The following is a 13,815-nucleotide window of genomic DNA, read 5'->3' on the forward strand; positions in this document are numbered from 1 at the left end:
TTGGATTTTGAGCACAATACCTTTATATCAATGTTCATCTGATGTAAATAGGACAACATTCAGGAAAGGGAAAAAAATGTGGTGAATTCACATTGACTTTTTTCAGTCATGATAATTAAGGTATACAAGAGCATGGTCCTCAGCTCACAGCAATGACCAGATGGACTAGGCAACAGGGGATGATTATGTGGAAGCAACACTCAAAAGTTGATTAGAAACATATTATTTAAAAGTATCTTAATTGTAATAGATGAACAGAGAAAACCAGATTCAAAACTGACAGGCCAAAACAGTAACACAGCATCTCTCCAGGAGCTCAATACACTTGCCAACTAACATCCCAAAGAAGCAAATACAACACTATGCAGTTTCTTTCTATTTACAGGTAACTGGCAATTCAAAACTGGCTTATTTGAAAAGAACAGAGCCATTTTAAGTTAGCTATGATAACTTCAGCTTGGCATGTATCCTATTCTTGAACAGTCAAAAGTGCAATTAAAAAAAATACTTACTTATTCCATGCTTGTCTAAGGTTTTTAGGGCCATACTGTGTAAACCGTTCTGTAAGAAAAAGAAAAAGCACATTCAATCACTTACAGTAGAACCAGGATTTATTTTTAAAAAAATATTTATTTACTGTCAATTTTCATGATGTCATCCTTTCTATATAACTGCTGCAGCTCAAGTCCTAAGACAAGGAAAGAAAACTAACCTATGAACAGTTATTATACAAACAGGGAGGAAAAAAACCCCAAAACACTAAAAACCAAAAAATACCTCAATTTGCTAAAACAAACCAAACCATCATGACCTAAAGCTCATTTACCACAGCATCACCAGAAATGGAAATTTTAACAATTATTTCTAAAGCAGTTTTTGATCGCTAGGGAAAAAAAAAGAACCTTGAAATGTAGTATATTTCTTTTATTCATGACAAATACAATTCTCTATGACCTCACTGTCATGTTTTTGTGCTTCTTAGGGGGCACAAGTGTAGGTTTGTGTGACACACAGAATATGATGGCCACGTAAGAGTCCATCTTATAAAGAACACATATAAATAATGAGCAGAATTAACAAGGAGAATGACAGCTTATTTACTTAAACATTATGTTCTTAAGTTCAGATATAAGTACTTTCTATCTTGTATCCAATAAGATGCTTGGTCCACAGTAGGACTCTAGTTGAAAGAGGAAGATGCTATGAAAGCTGCTGCAAAGAGCCAGTACTCCATTAGCCTTTTGAACAGAAGCTAAGTGTCTCTCACGAAGAAACAAATGCAGTTCAGTTGGAGAATCCACTAACATTTTCCATGAAGACTCGCTACACTGAAATCCTACTGTGTAGGCTGGTACTCACCATGAACAACTACCCTAGTTGGGATTGCATTAATTGCTGTGAAGTCCTAAACTTACAAAACACTCCATAAAATCTGAAAAAAATAAGCATTTTGCTTCCTCTCCCCGATGAGCATGACACTTAATAGACCTTCTGTATACTTACGACAGCATTATATATATATGCTGTTTTTCACAGCTGTAAATGTAACTTGGAAGTGGTTGTGTTCAAATTCATGTATCTGTATACTTTGCTTATGTCAGTTCTAAAGTTGTCATGTATACTTCATATGCAGTCAGTTCTAAAGATGCCAAAACCAAGACACACACAAAATCCTAGCATCAGTGTGGATGCTTTGACTTCTTTTTTATGTCTGCTTTTTTTCTCTTTAATTTTCACTCTTTCACTCTTTAGTTAAAAGACAAATGCAGAAGCTTCAACTCTCATTGACTTCACTTTTGAAAGCTTTCAGTAAGACTTGCAAACTGTGTCTGAGGGCCACTTCACATTTACAACTGTTGTGGCTTTAACCATACTGATGCAGTTAAAGAAATGAAATCACTCCCTTTTAGCTATGTGTGACAAGTGTACTGGAAACTGGAAGCTATGTGACTAGACCGAGTTTTAGCACCAAGATAAATTATAAATATCACTTATGTAATATTGTATCTAAATTTACTCAAATAACTTTCTTAGCAAAACCCACCAAATGTTAACTACACAGTCACACTGTTAAAGGCTTTTAGACACAGATGAATGTATGAGACAAAAGTTTGAAAGGTTTTTTTGTGGGGGGTTGCACTGGTTTGTTTTTATTACCAACAAAGTTTCTGCATTTGGAAAATAGTTTACTGTAGATGACCATTAAAGTAGTACCTAGCTGACTTCTATGTCAGAATGAAGATGTTTAACTAAGAAAAGAGACGAAACTTAGCAACTCTTAGATGTGTTATCATTACAGTTCTCAACAAACTGAAATTATTAGATTAAATCTTTATGAACTACATTATGCAGTGTAATATTTATTGTCAATTTAGTGCACATTTCTTTACATATTTGAAGCAATTTCTTATAGGTCTCATTGTTGAAAGTGCTGCCACATTATTTATTGTGAACTTCAGAAGCACTCAGATTGAATACCACACTACTGACATCATCCTATATTTTGTAAATTTGAAACTCAGTACTTTCCAATTACTGATAAAGTCAGTTATCCCAGGCACTTAGCTGCTTGGATACTACAAAAAGGAAAAGAAATTTAAACCACTGTGGCAGGGTTTTTTTCCTGTATTTTCTCTGAAGTCTCAGTACCACAATGAGTGCAGAGCTTAATGGTTAAAGAGGGGAAAACAAGAAGTTGCTGCATATGTTCTTACTGAGAGGAGCAAGTGAAGAGATTTCCTTACAGTTTTCTGTGCACACATAACAACAAAACAACTTACACCTGAGGCATCCAGATTAAAACTATGGGAAGTACCAATTTCTTTTTATCTCCTATTATACATGGCATGCAATGCATCTACTACAAAAGTGCCAATGCCTCGAGGCATGTCTTTAAATCAAATGAGCAAAGTAGTCAGGACCACTGATAGATGCAGCCATGGTTCAGTACCAGTAACACAGCACTGGAGTCACTGCTTCTGATTATATTTTATATCCAATAGCACAAATAAAAACTGAATACTGGAGCATGTGCTCTGTTGTAAGTAGTTCAAGTATTGTATTGGCATTGAGAGTATGAATCAAACTTACAGGTGACTTGTAATTGCATTACAATTCAAACTGTACTTGTTGACTCATTCAGCTTCTGGTCCCTAGAGGAAAGGCCTCAGCTCTGGTAATGTTAACAGCCAAGTTGCATAGACCTCAGCAGGACCTGAACTCACCCCTGAATTTTAGTTTGCAAATGGGAATTGAAAACATATATGCAAACAGATACCCATTAAAAACTGGAAGGATATAAAGACTTTCTACACTTTATAAGTAAATTGTCCAATCATAACACTGTCTATCCATTTATGACAAAGGACTGAGAAGTAACATGCAGCTAAACAGTGCTGTGTAACAAAAAGTCTGAGATACAGATGGGAGTTCAGCTAATAAACTGCAAATTTGCACATTGATCTATTTTGGTGCAGACAAATGCTGGGTGGAAAGAGAATTGAACCAACTTGAAGCATTGCTGAAAAGCTAACCTAGACCTGGAGAGACACAGATTTTGATTTTATCTGTCATTCTGCAACATGTTTTGGTCAGATATTGAGCTGGTTCAAACTGGCACAGCAACACTGACTTCAACATATGAGAAGTATCATATACAACATATTTTCTTGACTGGACTATCAGAGGTTTACTTTAATCGATTTAAGCTATTTTTACTGTGGGAGGAAAACCCCAGAGTCACCCACTTGGGCAAATCACTTCAAGGCAATTGCCTTAATGTCCAAAGATCTGTTTCAGTTCTGAAAAAACCCCCTGAAATGCTACTGCTATGCCAGATGAGTTTTTACTGAAAAAGTGATACACTGGAACCAGTTATGTAAATGCTGCTCTAAGGGACATGCATGAGCAAAACGAACAAACCGCTCAAAGGGATCTTTCCTCTTTACTGTCTACTGCTCTAGTATAAACATCTTTTTAAATACATACCTTATACACTGTATTTATCAGGCAGGGAGAGGGAAAACTAGGGGGAAGACATGGAGAGGGCAAAACCCTGTCTTGTCTATAGAGAGGCAAATGTTAGCCCCTAGTCCTTCATTTCAAACTCCATTTACAAGCTGTGTGACTGCAGATCATGCTTCTAACTATTGATATCAGCTCTTTCCTCTCTACTCTGAGCAGATTAGAGGCTCCTTACTATAAATACTTTACATGGAAAGAAACCACATATTGATAAAATACAGCTCACATTTTTCTACATAATTTTGCGGTCATGCCTCCAACCAGAGTCTTGTCAACTTTCATGGACAGTATAATTAAATGGGACTAATGTGTTAATTAAGCCCAGCCTTGTACACATGCCAGCTCTTACTATTTTCCTGAATTCATTCTTTAGAGACTAAAAACACAAAAGTAATAAAACTAGCTGATTTTGATTTCAGAGTTGCCAGAACAGAGAAACTACAATAAACTTGTCCTTGAGCTCCTCCACCATGATCCATTTTTTTAAAGTCCCAAACTGTGAAACCACATCACACGCCTACAAACACCAATCTTGCAGTCATAGGCAAAAAAGAAGTAACTTAACCTCACAACTTTTATCTGAGCATCTCCTGTTTGCATCCAATTAATGACAGGACTGGAATCCAGTCTCGCAATTACGTCCCCATGTTTGCTTCTGAGCTGCTTTTCAGAGTGAACAACTCACACATTTGTATGTGTGAGTTGTTCACTGTCCTTTACTGCTTGATGCATGTAATACAACCAAATCTAAAGCTACACATATCTGACTGTGACCAACTGCATGAAATTAAACTTTATGATACTTTCAAGTCATTGATTTGACAATAAATAATAGTAATATAAGTCAGTAGATCTTGACTGTAAGATCCTGGGAATACTGCAGAATTGCCATGAACATTCCCCCCCAAAAAGGAATCTTTGCCTGACATACAGGCAGCAGTACTGGCAATCCAAATCTCAGTCCAACTTTGTGGAAGAAACCCTGCGTAGTGAAAACCTACTATCCCTTCCTCAGAACCAAAAGGCAAACAGGCACATGTGAGAATTTGATGCAGACACATCACCACCCACCTGCACAGCTGTCCTCCAGCACATGCAAGCCACTGTCAAGAACACAAGGCAAACCATCTTGCTCAGGCAGCTGCTCACTCTTATCAGGCTGAGATCAAAGAAACCTGAAAAACTCTATGTTTACACACCAAGATTTGATCTCAGATGTATTTTCAATTTTTACAGTTCAAATTGTGAGCAGAGAGTTCAAATATTTTCAGATTATTATTATTAAATGTGTTTATTTTGAATAAAAGCACTGGAAGACTGACACGGTAAGCTCATCTGAAATTTAAAGTAAAAAGTGTGATTTTAATTTCCTTTATGCAAACACTTAAATATTTGCAAATGTGTTGGGAACAAATTTGGGAAACAAAATTTGATCCTGTGCACTTTCATCCAAAAATATACAGTCATCATCCTCACTAGCAACCATGTCTCACTGTTAAAGAACTGGTTTTTCACATGGGTGCCGTGTTTCACTAATGAAAGGTGACATGAAACAAAAGGAGATTTTTAGTTTTGTTTAAATCCCACAGCACGTAAAACTGTGTACCATTTGCTTCTTAGAAGGCCAAGTTAGCCAAATCTTGATTAATTGGCATATTCATAATCAAATGCAGAGTAAAGAGATCTCTATACAGCACTGCATAAATAAGGGCAAACAAAGTATTCATAGTCCTTACTGGCAAGATGTAGCAAGATCTTCCTGTAGCCTACCATCTACTCTTGGGATATTACAAGAGTATACAAAAGGACTAGCCTAACAATTACATCCATACCCTCAGAATCTCAGTCTCAGAACCAAGACTCATTGTTCTGCTGGGCACTACACACAACCCACTCAGATATGCTGCAGGGTGCAGTTACACAACTGTTCTTCCAGCAGTACATGGACTTGAGTTAGTCCTTGCTTCAGAGCTTGCAGCACAGCTTACTCAATACCTCATGTGCCAAGGAAAGTTTTAGGACTGTGCCCCACAAACAGTAGCATCTATTGGAATGACAGCTGCAAAATGGAAGCAGAAATAAGCAACCAGAGGGAAGAAAGAGAGGAAATTTCTTGAGCTGGCTGATTTGACAAACCTGATGCATCAAAAATAAGTATGTTTTTAAAACTGCTCCCAAATTCTAGCCAGTTTGAAGACCTGGGAAAAAACCCCAAAACCTAGCCAGAAATCTCTTCCATTACACTCATCCCTATTAAGTGGCCTTAGAAACTACAGCATTTCTATCTCTTTCAGACAACCACTCTACAGCAGCACAGTTATATATGCATCCTCACTTGTGTGCCCACTCATATACCTACACACTCTCCACTGCAAACATCATTATCTGCCTGATAAACATGCTCCATCTGACAGCCCTGCATCAAGGGCAGGTTCAAACAGAAGCGAATTTCAGCAGAACTCACTAGTGAGCTTATTAGCAGACCACTGCAGGAATACTGGTCTACTGTGAGAATTGAAAAAATCAGCACTTGCATTTTAAGTAACATAAAATAAGATGAGGGTTTTTTTTCTCTTTTATCAGTCAGAAAAACACATGAACTATTATACCTTTGCCACATTTGCCTTGAAAGGACCTAGGATAGGGAAGAAAAGCTACATAAGGAATTAGAGGCAGAATATATTTTGAGTTTTAGCTTCTTTTTAGCACTACTGATAATCAGCTTCTAGCCTAAACCAAAGAACTTAAAATGCAATTTGACTTCAAGGCAGTTTTTATGTTGTTAATCAAAACATGATGACTAATATGCATTCCTTGATTAATGTTCTTCTCTATTTAAAACCAAATGTGATTAACTTAAATGCAAATATTTAAACATCACCATAATTAATATTTTGAAAAGCCTAATTCATTATTTCTTTAAAAGGGTTTTCTTTACATTTAAATTAAAAGTCTAACGTGACTAACACTGTATTGTGATACGTTAAGACTCATATGCTATTTTTATGAAAGATTCAATGCTAAAAATATTAAAATTATCTTAGCTAAAGATATAAAGACAAGTATCCATGTTGACAAGCAAATTTTCAAGCACTAGAATATTTCCAGCACTAATGTGCAATTAAGAGTTTTTACTGAAGATCAATCACAACTGGAGTTTCATCATATACATGCGCTCAGCTTTGGAGTTTTTGTATGTTTAAAAAATTGTAGATGAAATCCTGACCCCCCCCCCCCCCATTCCAGCCCCTCTCCTCTCTATTCCAAAAGCACCTGCCTTAGAAGAGCACAGGGTGTGTAATGAGGAAGGATAGATGTTGTTTTCTAAACTTCCTACTGAGCATGAGTAGAAAATGTAATTTTAATATCTAGCATTGTCTGAAACACTGGACTTCTACATTAAATGGTTCCATCTTTTAGCAGTGCTCACACTGTTTCCCCTGTATATGTAATAGGTTACTTTAACTTTTCAGCTTCATGCAATTTTGTTTAAGGAATGGTGAAAACACTGACAACTCTGTTTCCCTTGAGCTGTGGATACCACAGACTTGAGGAAACACCAACTATTCCAATTTAGTTTTGGCAAAGGAGGGGGAGAAATTTAAAATTAATTGTGCTTTACAGATCCCTCTTCTTTCTTCAAGTACTCAAAATCTTGAAGACTACATCTGTACCAGACTGTTGTCTGGCTGAGGCACCATCACTGTCCTGTAGTACTACTGCAGCAGTCTTCCACTTCCATTCTCCAATAAAGGAGATGGCAACTTCCTTCTTCTTACATGGAACAGACCCTGGCCCACACAAACTCCCTAACCATGCCCAGGAATTAAGTATTTGTCAGTGCTAGCTGTCATGAGCTACAGGCACACCAGAGGCTGCTCTAACAGTATAACAGCAGATTCCCACATCACCTGGGAACATTCCCTGGCATCAGTGTAGATATAAACAAACAAAATACTGATTCAGTGTGTAACAAACTGTTGACAGGCTTTGGTGAAACTCTATAGGAAAAACTACTATGAAAGTTTGAAAATCCTTATGGTCTCATATACACTATGTTCATGGGTTTGTGCCAAAGGAGTTTAGTCTCTCAGCCCAGCCCCACTCTAAATGAAGACTTAATCCTTTGAAAAAAAACACCTTCAAGCAGTTAAGATGCAAGTAGGCAGATCATATTTCTAAACCAAATCTATATTTATTGATCATCTGGGAAGCAATGTAGAATTCCTGAGTCAGAACACCAGCTCTGCAGTGGTTTTGTCAGTCAAAGACTTGTGATTTTTTAATAAATCCCGTCAGTCTCTGGCAAAATCTGTCATATCCAGTATCTCCTATGAATGCTGTTTTCTCCTGTTTCTTTTCTTATTCTCTTTTCTCCTTAAGGAGAGACTCTTTCTCTTACCTCTTTTCATCATGACTTTAGGGATTCTCTTGTAAAAACCAATACTCAGCAGATGCTGCCATTGTCTCAAAAAGGCACTTTTTCAGGTGTATTACTCTCTATTATATCTGACTGTCTGTCAAACATTGTGAGGTTCAGGGTCCTACACCACCAGCCCAAGATTAAATATTTAACTTTCTTTCTCTTAGAAACAGTATTGTAAGGAAACTGATGCACAGTGAATATTACAAAGCATTCTCACATTTTCTCCACCTTCCTAACAAGTTACTTCTTTTCCTTGACCATTACCATCTCTTCATGGCCACAGTCACTTCATTTATCTTGTACTGTGACCATATCTTACCTTCTCCCACTTGGTCACTTCATTTATCTTCTATTGTGACCATATCTTACCTTCTCCCACTTTAATCACTGACAGTACCTTCTGATAAATCTCTATTTAACTTCCCAGGATGGAGGTTACACAGCATCAGTCCCCAGCACTGACTGAGAATGCAGGAAAAGTGAAAACTTAAGTGTGGATGTTGATCCAAAGGCTTATCTTGCTCAATTATTTGGGCAGGACTCTGAATCCAGGAGAAATGGCTGGAGAGAAAAAGTCAGTAAGACTCCAGACTAAGAAAAATCTCACAAACATCAGGAAGACTTGGACACAAGACTGCTAAGGAAGCAGCTTGTTTCGGAATACTGTATCATCTCCACTCATGCAGAGAAGACACAGCAAATGCCAACTTTAATTTCATTCTTGGAGACATGAGTCCAGTGATACAATTGGTGGTTGGATCTGTTTTAGCACAGCAAATCTACATATTTCTTAAGGGGTTGTAACTAAAGAATAAAGAGTGAAAACATGTTCTCCAAGTGCTGTGTCAGGGTGTCCCTGTCCAATAGCCTGTAACATGAGGCTTCTCATCTGGATGGAACATCAAGATTTTATTAAAAAAGTAATTGACACTTTTTCATAATTTCTTCAAACCATCGTCCTATTTAAGGGCAGATAATTTACGTTCACAATGATCCAGAAGGGATGGGTTTCTTTGGTGATACCTGAGTACAGAAAGAACCTCTGAAGATTATAGCATCCATAACAGCTTCAAAGTAAAACACAGAGGTAACCTAAAGTTATTGAAATACTTCAGAAGTATTGCAGAACTTTCAAATTAATTGTTTAGATTATCCTTAAGTAATTTACTAAGCAGGACATGTGTTGCATGTGTGTCTGTGTGACGGGTGCAAACACAAACTGAGAGGATCAAGGCTGAGGTGCAGAGAAAGCTTAAAGATCAGGCAAACTTTTAGCTTTAAATATCTTCCATATTAATTGGAGTATTTTGAAGATAGAGAGTAATCAAAGATCTCCAAGCAGGCAGATAAAATACAGATTGTTTTCTAACTTTTTAAATGGCAAACAAAACTCTGACCATTTCATTTTCACTGTTACATATGTTAAAATCACTGAGGTTAGGAGTTCAGATGCTGTAGAGCCACCCACAGCTAGTGTTAGGAACACATTTCTTATTCAGGCTCAGAAATGTTCCCACATATTAAGATATCAGAGATCATTGTTGTTTATGCACTGGTTGCTTTCCATAATAATCAGGCCCTTGGTCACTCCAGTAGAGAAGAGACTAATGCCATGTTTTTCAGACATGTTTCTCCTAGTAAACTGTGATTAGCTCTCCACAGCACAAGACTGTGCCCTATCACATCACAGCATGAAAATTAGCTATTGAAGTGTGCATGCAAACAAGAAATACAATGAAATTGGTAGCCTTTCCAACTCCACAGGCATTTAATGTGCCCAGCATTTTTTAAACCATAATAACTATTTATCGCTGATACTTTCTGTTCAAATCCTTTTGTTTTATGCTTACACAATTCAGTTTCTAGCATCAAAGCCTTGCCTGAGTGGATGTTGATATCCTCATCACCAGTGCTCTCTGCACTTCTCAATTTATCATACTTACTGTTAGCAGCTATCAGTCTTTAAGCTCACAAACACATGCACAGCACAAGAGTTACTTAACCCCACATCACCTATATTTAAACATAGTTATTTCATAAATCCTAAATAGTGGAATTGGTTCAGATTTGGCAAGACATTTCAGGGTCCTTCCTGCATTCTTCTGCTAAGAAAAGGAAAAGATTAAGTCATCTTAAGTGTACTATTAAAGCTTTAACCTCCATTTTTGCTCCAAAGAAGCCAGACAGGAAAGCTGGAGTATAACAACAAAGTCAGACCAGGGAGGGGACCATGGCTGGTTGAGCATCTGTGGAACAGGACAATGCAGCCTTGCCATAGCCAGAAAGCTTTTGTGCACAGAATGGCATGAAGGAAAGCATATTTTTAAGAAGCAACAGAGAACCTGGTATCCATGACCAAACATCTCTAACGACCCTAATGGCATGAGCAAATAGTACTAATTCCAGCCTAGCCCCTAGGTCAGAGCATTTTGTGCACAGCATACCTTAGATGCTGGTACCCCAGCATCATCCCAGAGGTGTGTTTGCTGCTCTAACCATTCCACACTTTACCAACATAAAATCCAATTACTCAGTTTTGGGGTACTTAAGCCAGTTTTGGTTTTCCAGTTAGGTGATGTTTTCTATTGCTGTAATTTCTAAAATCAGCAAATAAGGAATTGTAAAACAAACAAACAAAAAAAACCCTTTTACCAAGGTCATGAAGGACATAGCATAGTACAAAGAACACAGTCTGTGTACAGAACAGGGATTTTATTTTTGGAGTGCTCTCAGACCTCCACAGTGTAAGGGAATTAAAGAGCTCAGAGCTTTGCATTAACAGGCCCTAGAAAAATTAAATAATTGCCAGTGAGAATAATAATTACTCTGACTTACAAATCTACATATTTCACAGATGTGGAAAGGATCTGAGAGAACAAAGACCACACCGGGCAGAAATGGTGAAAATACTGAATGACCATTTTCTGTCTTGGAGGCATCTTTCCTCCTGTCCCCATTCTGCATTTGTATAAATATTATGTATTCATAGCTGACAAAATCCATAGTCTGGGATGGAGAAAATAAGAGCAAGTCTAACACAATGCCTGTCTAAAATTTAGATTTAATGAATTGCCTACAGTGGATTTATTTCCTGATGTTCTTCTGTGGTAATAAACCCACATCCCTTAGCACACTTCGAAGACAAACCGAAAAATGAAACCAGGAAATTTCTTGGCTGCCATCTACTGTTCAAAACTTTCCTGTATCACACAGAAGGATAAAAACCAACCAACCCAAAGAGCACTCACTGACATCTTCAGGTTTTCTCCTCTTCCTTACTATTCTTGCTAAAACCAATGTCTTTGGACTGCTGTTACAGACCACTATATTTCTGTAAGGATTCCGTATATATGCTTACCTTTAAATCAGTACTAAGAATGAGAAAGACAAAAGCTTGTAAATTTAATGACACTGTTTTAGGAAAGAACACTAGTAATTTTACTATTTCAGTGAAAATCTGTGCTTGTTAAAGAGGTTTCTACTAATTCACTAGAGAGCACTAGGGTGGGATTTCACTATACTGCTAGAAGTCAGCACTCAGACAGAGAAATGCAAGAAAGCTGTCTGCATTCCTGTTCCCTGAGGTTTTGGCTCTATCAGGGCAATATATTTGCTCCTCTCTCTCTATTTTGAGAGCTACCTAGATCTACTTGTCCTTTACAGCTCCTCTGTCCCATCTCCTGCCTCTTTGCTGCCTTGAAGAACCTACTATGATTCTGCAGATCTGATGCATAAGACAGGCTGAAATGAAAATGGAATCTTCTTCTTTCTGGCCAACCTATAAGATGACTTGGAAATTAGATTGAAATGACATAGATTGTCAGAGCTTATCACAAAAGCTGAAGGGACTATCACTGCAGAAAAAGAGAACCAGGAGTTTACTGAGAGACCATAGGCCTACAAGGACAAAAATACCTCAAATTGGATTCCTTGGTTAATTTCTGTTACTTCCAGATGTCAGTCATGTGGTTATAAATGAAACATTTTATTAGTTCACAGTACAGTTTGCTAAGATAAGTCCTTCATCTGAAAGTATCTAATAACCTTCTCTTTACCGTCTAGTCCAAACCCACTCACAGCTGGACCAACAAATTCAGGCTGCTCAGGCCACTATCCCACAAGGTTTTGGACAAGATGGAGATGTCAAACTCCTCTTGACAACCAGTTCCAGTATTTTACCACCCCCACCAGCCTACACATCTCCTACTCATTCTCCGGCTTTGCCGTGTTTAAAAAACTTTTTTCCAAGATCCCCACTCAGAAGTTCACAAGACTCTGCATAAATATATAGCATAATAAAGCTGAAGACATCTTTCTAGTCTCTAGGGAACAAACTTCTCCCTCTCACAAAAAGGTATCAGATGGTGAAGCAGCTTTTCAGGGACGGTTGAAGAATACGACAACTTTAAATACAACACATATAAAAACAGAACCTTTGTAGAAAACTACTAACAGATGATCTAGTAGTAACTTCAGCTTTTACATCTTTACTCTTTAGTTTTATTTAGTATTCATCAAAGTTCGGTGTGCTCTATGGGAAAGTAATACTAACTAGGAATCAGCCTACTAGTAATATGAAAGGTAGGATATTCAGTGGCTGAGGAATGCAAGCAGGTCAGGGCTCCTACTGTAATAAATAGGAGAAAATGCAAAAGAAGGCAAAGAAATTAAAAGAACCCCCCCTCCCCCACTCTGAGCACAATAAAAACTAAGCAGGTAGAAGAAGGGCATTATGTGCACTGCATACGAGGTTATTTTGAAACTTGTGGGCAGGGATGTAATTATCTCTGTTCTTTTTCCAGGGAGGGAATTGGGATGAACTTCATACTTCAACCTACCTGGTTTGAAATGGGGTAAGGAGTGGACTCCAGGCCACGTATCTTCATTTGGTGTTCCAAGTACCTGTGCATGAAAAAAGAAAAAAAACACATATTGCTTTAATGGAAAAGACTTAACAAGTCATTGCACTGTAGAAAGCTACTCCTCATTGTAAGCACAATGTACCTTACAATCTAAACTTTAAATAGGCTTCATAACTGGGGGACAAAGGCACAAAAAGTTAAATGATAACAACAGTTTCAAGGTACCAGTGGAGTCCGTAAAGCAGGTAACAGTGCTGTGCTCCTGTCAGGTTGCCTATTTAACCAACAGAATTTAAAGCTCCTTCCTATGACTAGGATCAAGCTATGTCAGAGCCCTGGTATTACAGAGGCTGGATAATCTAGCTCAGAAATCATGTCAATCCATATAAACCTAAATAAGATGAACAGATAACTAATGGACTCTAGGATAGAAGATTTACACAGATGGTGAAGAGGATAATCAAGAGTGTGGCATGAACAAGAATGCAGAGCAGAGTTATCATT

General features: G+C 37.7%; 1 protein-coding gene across 1 annotated transcript in view; it reads right to left on the reverse strand.

Annotated features, from left to right (window-relative positions):
- CDK14 (cyclin-dependent kinase 14) overlaps nucleotides 1–13,815 on the reverse strand; it is a gene marked incomplete at its 5' end in the record, with an annotated part of 89,825 nt that overhangs the window by 23,844 nt on the left and 52,166 nt on the right. Inside the window, 2 exons of the mRNA XM_009081111.1 lie at nucleotides 513–561; nucleotides 13,288–13,351. Coding sequence (XP_009079359.1) covers nucleotides 513–561; nucleotides 13,288–13,351 — 113 coding nt within the window. The remainder of the gene's footprint in view (nucleotides 1–512; nucleotides 562–13,287; nucleotides 13,352–13,815) is intronic.

This window comes from Acanthisitta chloris, unplaced genomic scaffold (assembly GCF_000695815.1).
Source record: "Acanthisitta chloris isolate BGI_N310 unplaced genomic scaffold, ASM69581v1 scaffold8288, whole genome shotgun sequence".
In the NCBI taxonomy this organism is placed as follows: Eukaryota; Metazoa; Chordata; class Aves; order Passeriformes; family Acanthisittidae; genus Acanthisitta; species Acanthisitta chloris.